The 12572-nt window shown below is 41.2% G+C and overlaps 1 protein-coding gene across 1 annotated transcript in view; it reads right to left on the bottom strand.

The window, feature by feature from the left end:
• LOC136675087 (astrotactin-2-like) overlaps positions 1-12572 on the bottom strand; it is a 469599-nt gene that overhangs the window by 360595 nt on the left and 96432 nt on the right. Inside the window, exon 2 of the mRNA XM_066651501.1 lies at positions 8794-8981. Coding sequence (XP_066507598.1) covers positions 8794-8981 — 188 coding nt within the window. The remainder of the gene's footprint in view (positions 1-8793; positions 8982-12572) is intronic.

The raw sequence follows: 12572 nt of genomic DNA, 5'->3' as shown, positions 1-12572 counted from the left end.
TTCGATTCCCACTGCGGGTGACTGTCTGTGAGGAGTTGGTGTGTTCTCCCTGTGTCTGCGTGGGTTTCCTCCAGGTGCTCCGGTTTCCTCCCACAATCCAAAAACACGCGTTGGTAGGTGGATTGGCGACTCAAAAGTGTCCGTAGGTGTGAATGTGTGTGTGTTGCCCTGTGAAGGTCCGTCGCCCCCTCCAGGGTGTATTCCCACCTTGCACCCAATGATTCCAGGTAGGCTTCGGACCCACCACGACCCTGAACTGGATAAGGGTTACAGATAATGAATTAATGTATTTTATTTGTAGATTTGGAAACTAAATTGCTTCCAAAATCCCATTTCCCAATGGTTTGTAATCATTATTTAATTGTTTGTTTGTATTTATATTTTAAACATATTTTATTTAGTTCTACGTGGATGAGACAGACGAAAACGAATTCATGCTGAGCATTGCGTCCAAATTCAGTTGAAAGTCCAGGTTTGTGCTCTGTGTTCATTTTTGTTACATTAGAATAAACAATGTATTAATGGAAATATAGTCACTTAAATGTCATAAAAAAAAATAAAAAAAAAAAAAATCTGTGAGTAAAAGATCGCAAAACGGGACGTGTATATCCTCATTTATATATTTTGTGTTATAAAGAAACAGGAGAATCTACTGACACTTTACTGCAAGCTGAATACAGTAAGAAGGTTGGGGAATACAGCGAACTTGCTGGAAGAGAGAGAGACAGAAAGGCTGAATACTGAAGAAATTTAAGGCTTCTCCTACAATTTCTACGAAAGCAACATCATTTTTGTGCATTTTCAGGAATCAGTATCTAACCTTGCCACATTAGGAGAACAATCTGAGACCAGATAACAGCTGGGATTATTTTAGTATGGGATTTGCACAGTGCTAATTGGTGGATTTAAGAGACTAATACCTGTCTATATACTACATCATCACATAGCTCCAGTTTATGTGTATATCACACACTAAACATGCCTCAGAATAGATCTGATGATTCTGAACTATACACTGGGACCAGACATAAAACGAACACCATGCGACAGTAGCGTTATCAACATCAAGTGCAATAACATATGCACTGTCCATGACAACATGCTGTGATCACACAAGCATAAAAACAGACTCCTATGAAGAAGGCATTGCTGCGTACTCTTTATAAATGCATGCGTATGCTGGGTCCACTTCACCATCTCCACACTTTGCTTGGCGGTCTATTGCAATATCCCATTGGAATAAATATGGCCTTGCAGGCACGAGTGCCTGGGCCCTCTTCATTTCATCCTCCTCATCCTCCCTGCTGCTATGCATTTCAGTAATCTTTCTCTCTCTGTCTCTCTCTCTCTCTCTCTCTCTCTAGTGAACAACTTGAAACCTTGAAACTCATTATCTGAATCCACAGCCTCCTTGGTCTGTTTGTCTGGTCCTCCAAGAAGCAGCGGTGGCAAAATTGTAACCTATAGTGTGATCATTATCCAGGCCTGGCAGTGTTTTCACGGTGTGAGTGGCAAGTGTGCCAATTAAAGTGGAATAATGGGAACCACCCTCTGATTATTTTTTTCTTTTTTTTTTTTTTTTTCTCCTCAGTGTAATTGCGCCTAATGCAGCTCTCGATTAGCTTGTTGCAGGAGGTGTTGTCTCTGGTGACGGAATCCAACTGAGAATGTAAAGAAGTCTGCCTGAGTCAAAACTGGTTATATAGAGCTGCCGCATGAATCCTCATGTGATGTTCGGACCACTACGAAAGGCTTGGCTAAAGCCTCTAGAGCAGCCTCATCTTACCCCAGCCTTAACTGAACTGCACAATCCTGCAAGAATCTTTAACACGGCATTGAGGCTGCCAAGGGAGAACTCTACCCCCCCGGACCTCACCGTGCACTCTGGCTACAAACACTTCATATTCATTATGAGTACATGAATGAGCCCTTGTTGCCTGGGAGACCACAGTGTGGGCCAATCATCCACAGGTCTATTAAAGGTAACTGCCCTCCCCGGGGTTTTAAATCGACCTTTATAAGGTTCTGACTAGGGTAACAAGTAACTGAGTGCAAATCACACTGCTGCGTGGTGAAATCAATGAAGAAATTGCAAGCACATCAAAGCAAATGGGGCTTCTGACTCTTTGAAGAATATCCCAGAAACAGCCCAGGTTTGATCATGACGTGAATTAATTTCGCTCAGGATTCCCTGATCTCTAAAATATGTTTGTTTGTTTTTTTTTTTCAGCCAATGGGACTGGTATTTTCATTAGGATTAAACTAGTGGTCCGTGGCTCCAGGGCCTGGGAAACAGGGTGTGTCAGGGATATGCTGGTCAGTGCACTTCTGGGGCTGGCCCCAATCTTGTGCTGAAATGGACGGTTGGGTGAAGAAGGGCTGTGCTGGACTGACCACCAAATGAACTCCGGTTCTTGAACTGACTTGGGTCAAGATCTTTGGAAACTTGGTGCTATTTAGGGACTCCCCAACCCCCTGGGTTTCCACCAGCTTTGATGGGAAACAAAGATGCATCATCAGCAGGAGGCGCTGTGGGTGGCTGAATCCAGAGCTGGTAGCAGAGAGAAATGAACCAGACCCCTTTTTATCTACTGTTTTATCCAGCGCGTCCTGATACACGTGTGTAAATGATACAGAGTTCTGAGCTGTCCAGTGGATCTTGTGTGAAAACACTTCAGAAATTTAACCAGTGCACATCAAGTCATGTTGAACACAGTCCCAGAAAATATACCTGCAGTATTTCCGTCTATTTACAATGGGTCATTTTCCACTTTTTCCAATTTCAGAACAAAATGACCAATTTGGTTGTCTGGTGTTCTACCCAGAACCACATTGAGGACAACACTGTAAATGACTCATCCAGATGTAGCTCAATGTAACACTTTATTTGAGGCTCTGTGCTCTTTCTGGAGCTTCTTTATCTCAACAATAGTAGTCCCTGCTGAAGAATCAACTTTGTTTCCAGCTGGTAGGGAACGTCTCTAGTTTGGGAACAAATTAATGTTGGTGGCCAAGCTTTTTTTCCAAATAAGGTTCACAAATTGAAGGACTGATTGATCCAATGTGAGGAGCCCACAAGTCAACAGCTCACAGTGGAACAACTACATGAATACATTTACTAAAAAGAAAATGATAATATTTCTCCAGAGTCTCAGTTCCAGATTAAGCCTAAACCTGTGAAATATGTGCAATATTGAAAATGTCCCATTCTGCTATTTATATTATTAATCAAATAAAACCTCAACATGGAATAAGACTAAGATTTATACAAAGAAAATGCTATAACTGCAGAAAATGTGAAAAAAAAAAAGATATATATACACAACTGTTTTGCAGTGCAGTGTTGGACTGAGTGCAGAGTGGATGGAAATGTAACACTGGAGCCAAAATTCCCAGCAGCTGATGTGACTACAGTGAGTGTGAAGAACTAACTGCAGCATTCCCCAAGCGTTTTCACGGCTATCCCAAATAGACTGCATACATAAAGTTAGATCACTTAAAGCCAAGTTATCAGCACTGATGCTAGTGATTCAGCCCAGTGCACACAGCCTTCACTATCTCTTTGCTCTGATTGGTTTATTTGCCAACGAAGCACACACACCCACCCAGGAAAAGTCTCAGAGAGGAAGTCATTCCTGTCACACATCCCTGCGCTACGTCGTCCTGACAGAAGCCGTGCATTCGGAGCTGGGCTTATCAAGCAGCAGATAGAGAACCAGAGGGAGGAGAAGAAGCTGAGTGACAGCCCCGTGGTGGAAGAATAGAGAGCATGAGTCTGAAATGTGTCACAGAGCTGACAGAATTACAGTTAATGATGCTCACTCCAAAAGCCATAGCAAGCCTGAGGCCAATAGCCCACACATTTTCTCCAGTACACCTTGTTTTCTGATAGGTCAGGCAGTGGGAGGAAGTTTCTCATTGGCTGTTGGATGATCATGGTCTGTTTGTGGAGTCACTGGTCTTTGGTGGATGGGTCAAGTCCAAGTGATTTCAAAGAAAATCAAATGGAACGGTGTTCCAGGGGATATTAGATATCTACAAATCTAGACTAAATGCTTTCTTTCTTATATTGGCTTATGAATAATGTCATCTAAAAATTGGACACTAATATGAGGTGTACAAATAAGTTTTAAAGTGATTTTCTGTGTTACGTATCACTGTAATTCATGATTCAAACTTTCTCCCACCATTTTGACATTATATGGTGAGTGTCGTGTAGTGTTAAAGGCTAAGCACCACTTAATGGACATCCATGAATATTTCACATTATTGTAGTTACTGACATATATAAGTATGAATTAAAATGAAAATAGCAGCTTAATTTGCTTTAAAACTGACAATTTTATTAAATTGACGGAAAAACCCGAGCTCGCTACGGAAATTCTTGAACGCAACCGTGACGTCACTGGTGGACAACAGCTGAACAACGCCGCGGTAAAACACAGTTATGACTGACTCTTATCTAGCTAGCTAAATAACCAACATTATGCATGACATTAGCCTAGCAATAAGCTAAACTCAAATTTAGAGGTACCGTTATTCTTGTAAATGTGATCAAAGTCGAACTCGAATTTATCCAATACTATAAACCTCCGTAATGCAGCTACCTAGCCGAGTATAATCTGAGCCACCGAGTTTAGTAAGTCAAGCTAACGTTAACTAACACCAACTAAAACAGGTGAAGTAAGTGTACTTACCCTGTTTACCTCCATGTTACAGAGGCTCTTGAACACCTTTTGTTGGTGTCCTTACATGCCCATATTGTTGGAAAAGCACCAGTGAAATGAGCTACATATAACGGAGTGAGCGGATGGTCCTTTCCAAAGTGCCCGTTTAAAGTTGACAAATTTAGTCAATTTTCTAGATATTTTGGGATCTTTGGGCCATTTGTGCACAGATGTCCCACAGTACATTGAATGATTGCAGCCAAAAACAACACACCTTTTTGTCATTTTGCATTAAATTAAGTGCAACTTCTAGAGTTGTTGTCCACCATCTACGTCACAGGCAAGACACCTATTAGAGTTTTCGAACAGCGTTTGGGGGGGGGACCAACGGTCTTTTAAACCATGTTCCTTGCATTAGTAAGAAATAACATGTTTTCTGACTATCAGTAAACAGTTTAAAAGTTAGGAACTCAAATTCCACTGTATTTATTTGTTTGACACTTTCATAGAGCTGGTGCTTAGCCTTTAAATATGATAATTGTCACTTTATTCAAAGAAAAATAGCATAATATCCATGATGGCTACACTATCAGAAAAAAAATATATATATATATATAAACACTGAGGTGGTAGCCTCAAAGATACATTACTGTAGTTTCAGTTAGGGAACATAACATTAATTGTGGATATTAAAAAGGTGTCTACATTCCATACCCCCAAGTTCATGTCTGCGGCGTTCTTTTATTTTACACAGTTCTATAATAAAATATTACAAATATCCCCCTCTCCTTCTGAAGAAAAGAATGCAATGTAACTTTAAAGAACACAACTGGACTTTAACACCACGACTGTACCGTTAATGGTACATTTACACAGTTTGTATCTTTAGTGACATTAAAAAATGTACCTCTACTATACCTCTTTCTCTGGGAGTGTAATATCAAAATATCCATCTTTAAACTTTTGGCCTAAACCAAAGGTAGCATATAAAGTGTGTTTCATAAAGTACGCAGTTTTTTAATTTCGCTATTTTTTAATTTGGTTTGAAGATCATCAACACTGTTCCTACCATTTGTGTTATCTATTATCACTCCGGTTAGAAGATCATTTGTTGTTTTCCCATATTGTAGCTACAGAGCGGTTCAATATCGAGAAACACATTCTTATTGTGAAAACTCATTACAAAAACAGGGAGTGCTACACAGAGACTGTTCGCGATCTTTGGAATTGGCAATGCCCGTACCGCAACAACAGTTTCAAGGTTGGTACAAAAATTCGAAGAATCTGGGTCAGTTGCAACCAGAAAATCGCCCGTTCGAAACCGCAATGTTCGAATGCAACAAAACATTGCGGAAGTACAAGACCGTGTGAAAATGAGCCCTGTGAAGTCGCTTCGCCATCGTTCACAACAGCTGGGTATGTTATCTTCTGTGCATCAAATACTGAAAAAAAGCTCTTCATATGCATCCATTGCCACAAGAGCTGAAACCAGAAGATGATACAAAACGGCAAATATTCACCAGTTGGATTTTGACTAGACAACAAGAGGACGATAAAAAGAGTTATTGTTAATTTCTACGATCGGATGACTGCGGATGTGGATGTGGTCATATGCTCGATATAATTTTTCATTATTAAATTGAAGCATATGTTGAATGAAATTAGATAAAAAATTTGAATTTTGCTTCGATTTTGGCTGTATTTATTGCATTTTTAAAATCTGTGTACTTTATGAAACACCCTACTTTTGGATACAATATTAATCCCAAAACAGAACAAACATTGATCACATGCTTCTTCAGTGCTTTTCCCTGATGGAGCTCATGACGCATGCAGTGACCAATAATTTATTCACTAACAATTAGTTTAATGTTTCGTTGACTAAAATTACAATTGTAATTCTTAATTCAACACAATAGTTACCAGAATATGACAAAAGAGCAGGATCATTTTTGAATTTTGAGTTATGATTAATATGCTACACAACAAAGCTGAGTTTGTATGTACTGCATATATTTATATTGCATTCATAGGGAAATGTAACGTAAGCCACGTGTGAGCTCCAAGGCCATGGCTGGATTAATGAAGCTCCACAGGAACAGCAGTTCTGTGCCTCCATTGTGGACCAAACACAAACGCAGGCGTAAAAGTCGACAGGGAAGTCTGCCCAAGGCTGCGCATGCCTGACCGGCGCTAATGAGGATATGAGGCACACCGTGGCTGAGGAGCATAGAAACACCACTTCAGTTTCACTCCGAGGGAAACCACCCTGGTAGTCACACTAATCTCTCTCTCTCTCTCTCTCTGCATGTTGATATTCACAGAGCCACAGCAGGACACTTCCCCTAACAATCTCTGCCCTAGCCACTGTGCTGTGCTCCACTTTCCTTAGCAGTGATGAGAGCCTAATGTTTCCTAACAGCTGTGTTAAGTTACATAGCTTTTTCTTGCATTGGGTCTTCACCTTTTTTGAGGTGAACACTTGGGTTTGTATCAGTATCCAGGGTATTCCATCTATGTCTAGCTCTGCTCCATCACACTGTGGTTTAAAGAACTCTCATTTTTAATGGCTATTTCTGAAGCTGTGGTTGTTTGTGTGTGTCCAAACCAAGTTAATGCTGGCCTTGCCCTTAAGAGGGGGAGTGACTGGCACCCTACTGTAACTGAGAGACAACCATGAACTGATCCACTCGTAACCTGCAAAAAATAAAAACACCGTAACACACCACCACCAACAAGCAGCAACTTAGAATGATCCACCACATGTGTGGGGATCTCTGGGGGTCCCATGGTGGTCCTGAGCAATGGAGATCAGTGTGAAAAAGGGCTGAGGAAAAAGGCAGAGGAGTTGATCATAGAACGAGTATGATAATTATTATTATTGAGCGGTTATTGAGTAGTTTCTTCTCTTTAAATGACACTCCTCCAAGGATCACAGGTCTTAGAACAAGTGCTCATCATTGCTCAGGGACTTGTTAACACCGCCTCTCTGGATCCCTTGTCTAAACCCATCTCAATATTTTTAGATGAGATTGAAACTTGGAGAAAACGACTGACAGACAGCGGTGAGAAGTTCAGAGTCTGATGCTGATCTACAGGGAGGTAACGTGTGTGTCTTGGCATATATAAAAAGAGCTACTCTACTATCGACTAGGGTCCTCCACTCTTATGCGGAGGAGCTTGAAAGGAACCAACACCTCTTCATGTTTTTCCTGTGATGTCGCCTCCGTGAACAGAGGCCATACGAACAGCGAGGAATTCAAGGCACGCGCCACTGCTTCTGTGTACAATGATATTTTTTGTGCGTTTGTCTTTTCTGCTTTGTTTCGGAATCTAAACATTAGCCTAAGAAGCAGCTTCTAGATTGATATTCCGTCCAGTAATGGGTTGTCCTTGGACGGCCCCGGTTCCATTTGTCTGTCTTGTTTTTCTCCAATGTCCTCAACTTTTCATTCACATTAGACTTAGTGAAAGTGTGCACTTCCTGAAAGAAATGTACACTCTCTGAAAAAAGAGGACTGTACAAACAATTGAAATGAACTCTCATTAATTCAAGTGCTACTGTAGTAGATTTGTCAGGCCTTGAGACCAATGTTGTACTTCTAAAGGTAAGTTTATATTTCTTTCAGAGGGAAAAAAAATAAAAAATCAAGCCAATGTTATTGCAGAATATTATAGTTTGCAATTGCCACAAACCAACAGCATTAAAACTATTAACTCATGAATCTTGGGACTTGTGGGTAACTCTGTGATACAGGGGATTGTACCAACATATATACTTGTATTAAAGGATGTTGGACTGCTTAAAATCCACAGTTTCATCAATGTCTCTTTCAAATGAAATCAAGAGCTTGAACGGCTGATGTTCAGCTAAAATAATTAACTTGTTAAAGTCATAATGCTACTTTGAATAAGTGGTAAAATTGTAACATCAGCTCAGCAGTTGACAAAGCAAACTGATTTGCTCCACGGCCCAGGTCAGATACAGTGTGTTTAGAGAACAGAGACATCATTGACGCTCTTGAAGACTAGAAAGCAGATAAAAACAGACATCTCTCCGTTGTGAAAAACTGACAAGAAATATGGGAGCTTCTTTCCTGACTGAGAAAAAGAGAGCCACACTCACCATAACAGATATGTGGAGCAGGTGCATGTGCTCGTGCAGACCCTGAGCAGTTTCTCGAACCGTGGGTTGTGTGGCCTGGGCCAGCTGCTCTGGATTACTCATGGACACATGGAAGAAAAGTGTTCCATTCTCCAACCACTGCTGTTTCCAGTGAACCTGTGAGATATCTGCACTGGTGCCTGACATCTCTGAAAGAGAGAGAGAGGCAGAGAGAGAGAGGCAGAGAGAGAGAGAGAGAGAGAGAGAGAGAGAGAGAGAGAGAGAGAGATGAAGGAAGAGAGAGAGAGGAAGAGAGAGAGAGAGAGAGAGGAAGAGAGAGAGAGAGAGAGAGAGAGAGAGAGAGAGATGAAGGAAGAGAGAGAGAGAGAGAGAGAGAGAGAGAGAGAGAGAGATGAAGGAAGAGAGAGAGAGGAAGAGAGAGAGAGAGAGAGAGAGAGAGAAAGAGAGAGAAAGGAAGAGAAAGTGAGAGAGAGAAAGAGAGAGAGAGAGAGAAAGAGAGAGAGCTTTAATTCTCAGAAGTATGTTTATATTTCAGTTTATTTTGTGTGTAATAACATTGTACTATCACATTAATAATGCATTCAACAAGAATGCAAATAACAGTAAAAATGTTGTTGTAACTTTATAGGTACACATTAATTACAGTGTAACTAACCAGGGATGTGTTCACTGTTAAACACCCACTGGTTCCGCATCATTGGGAGTGTCTAATAACTGCACATTTACACATTAATAACTATATAACAGTGCATACACCTCCAAAATACATGGCTCATTTATGTGTAACTACATCATTATTACCAACAGTAGAAAGAGCAACAGTTTTTTGTCACGCAGTATATTTTAATCACAATCATTTGAAGTTAAATCATTATCAATGGAGTTACATAATGATTTCCACTGATTTACATTAAACTCAAACTCTGTATTGAGAGATCCAAGAAGCCAGAGCAGGCCAGAGGTTCAGAGTGTGTTACTCTTCCCACAAAACAAGACAAAACACGTAAAGAAACCTCGTCTACTGCTCACAAACGCAGATGAGCTGCCAATCATCTCAGACTCTGACAGAATCCCTGCACTCTTTTCAACGAGCTCTGAGAAATAATCAAGCCAAGTGTGTGAAGTGAAGTGTAGGAAGATGGGTTCCAGTGTGTATATGCCATGAGGAACCTCAGAGGGTTGAATCATTTTAGAATAGACACTGGTGGTGTGTAGGTGTATGTAAATGTGTTGAAACCGAGCTCAGTGATTGAATAAAATACACGAGACAAGCTTGTTGTCTTGAAATAAATGTTGTTGTGTATTATAGATAAAAATGGATTGTACAAGCATGACCATTTCACTGGTATTAACACGATTAATTATTCATCATTAATTATTTTCCTGTGTAATGTGCTGGTGTTTTTATGATGTGCTGCTTTGTCCTTGGGATGCACCATTGATTCTGAAGCTTTAGGGTTGTATTTAAAAAATAAAATAACATATAATAAAAAATACAGATGGAGGAGGTTTCTTTGAATCTACTGATAGAGGAGTCCTGGCCCGGGCATGTTCATGCTGTGCAAACTGATCTAAATCAGAGTAGAATCAGTAGCACTCTGTGTGCTTCATGTTGGATATCACTGTAGATGTTATGCCCAGGGCTAGGGCTTTCTGTGCTGTTGGAAGCATTGAGTTTCAGGGTCAGGGCTTCTGTTCATCAATAATAATAAGAAACAATAATCTAGGAATGTCTGGAATGTCAGCAACACACAGCAACGTGACTCTGTGGATATCATTCAGTTCCCACATGAACACTGACTAATATCAGTATTCAGTTTACTTTCTAAAAGCATTTGCTTGGCCATGACATCCATACACTGACATCTGCATGAAGGACAGCTGGGTTGAATGTGTGTTTCAGTTCAGAGGTCACACTTGAGATAGATCTCTTTCTGAATTAGTATTCCACCCGAGCCTGTGCTCTCTTGCCCTGGTGAAGAAAAAGGGGGCATGCAAAGCCTATTGGCTCAGCAAATGCACTTTGCAAAGGCACTCCTCTGACTCTGACACCTCTTATTCTGCGCTTCCTTAAATTGAAGGTGACATTGCTGAGTGTGTTTTGAATGGGCTCTGGCAGCGATGCCGCTGACAACTTTGGAGTTTCATAAAAAAGGGCAGACGTTTATTACTCCGCCAAGGCCCTGGAGCTTGCTCACCAAAGGCCCAATTAAAGCAGCAATCCAACAATAAAGCACCAACCGAGTAAACAGGCTTAATTACATCGACGCCTCCATTATCCTCAATGGCTTGCTGGCTTTTTTTTGTTTGCCCTTTTTTTGGCTCATGATTCACAGTAAGCAAATGATGACATGAATCAGTCAAAATCAATACAAACGAGGGGAAAACAATGCGCTGAGACACTGTTAGCATGATCCATCAAACCAGAGCCCATAATCATTAGGCAAAAAGATGCTGCTTCAGTGAGTTTCCGTCCTTAAGACCTCCTCACAAATCTCAGGCACGCCACCTTAAATCTGTTAATACTGAGAAGCATGGCTCAGCACTGTGGGCATGGAGATCACTAAAGTGCCAAAAGCTAGTGGAAGTTGTTCAGTGCTAAACGATGGAGAAAAGAAAGGGGTAAAAAGCCAGACCAGGACCTTGAGGAGTGTGAAGGGAGTGGACATGATCAGGCTCAGAGGGAGTGTTGATAAAAAGGTGGAAAGATGGTTATCTAGAACCTGAATGGTCCTCCGATTGACCCTACACTCTGTCTGCTACTGTGACTACTGGGAATACATCACTTTCTGTGTCGGTGTAGCCACAGTTACTTTGCTGTGAACTAGTTCTTGTGTCACTTTTCATGATTCAATGTGTTTAATGAATTAAATATGCTTTCATTAGTTCATTCATTCATTCATTTTATGTAAGCCTTTAACCCATTTCAGGGTTGCTGTGGGTCCAGAGCCTACCTGGAATCATTTGTGATGATGATTGCAGGGCACCAGTCCATCACAGCACAGCACACACTCTGCCCCTCACCCTCACAACTGTGGACATTTTCACACACACGCCTAGTCACTCTCACAAACACATCTGTGGACAGTATCACACCCTCACCTCATCTACCAATGTATGTGTTTGAAAAGTAGGCTGAAGCACCCAGAAGAAACCCACATAGACACAGGGAGAACACACCACACTCCTCACAGACAATGGCCCAAAGACGGTATCCAACCAAGGACCCCAAGAAACCACCTGAACCACTCGCATGTAATTCCATTGAAAAGAAACACGTCTATGATTTATTATAACGTATTTTGAGTCACATGTACTGTATTGTACATGCCTTATTAATAAAATGAGTCGCAGGAAGTGCCTCTGAACCAGCTCTGCCTCCAAACATCAGGCGATCAACAGCTGATCCAGGACGGATTGAAAGAAAGTAGACATAAGCAATGAGTGCAAATCTCTGGCAATGAAAAATAAGAGTGAATTCCGTAGCTCGCTCCTAGCTTCTGGTAGCTCACTTGAGACCAGATGCACAAAGTTAAATTGGGCATTAGCCTCTGACTCCAGATCAGCTGGCAAGGATTAAGGCCAACCTCAGTTATCCCTCTATAGACTCCCTCGATCTGCTCTCAGTTCAGTGTTTGGAGTTGGATTTGGAGGAGTTGGTCCTGAGCCTGGAAGCGTAAATCTGTGATGGAGGGTTGGCTTCAGTGTTTTTAAAGCTCAGTCGCAGTGGGAGTGGTCTAGAGAAACAGCCCAGCTGGTATAATGTCCATAAGAAAAGC

The sequence above is a fragment of the Hoplias malabaricus genome, chromosome 2 (assembly GCF_029633855.1).
Source record: "Hoplias malabaricus isolate fHopMal1 chromosome 2, fHopMal1.hap1, whole genome shotgun sequence".
NCBI lineage: Eukaryota > Metazoa > Chordata > Actinopteri > Characiformes > Erythrinidae > Hoplias > Hoplias malabaricus.
The sequence above is the reverse complement of the archived record's forward strand: the minus strand, read 5'-3'. Positions and strand labels throughout refer to the sequence as shown.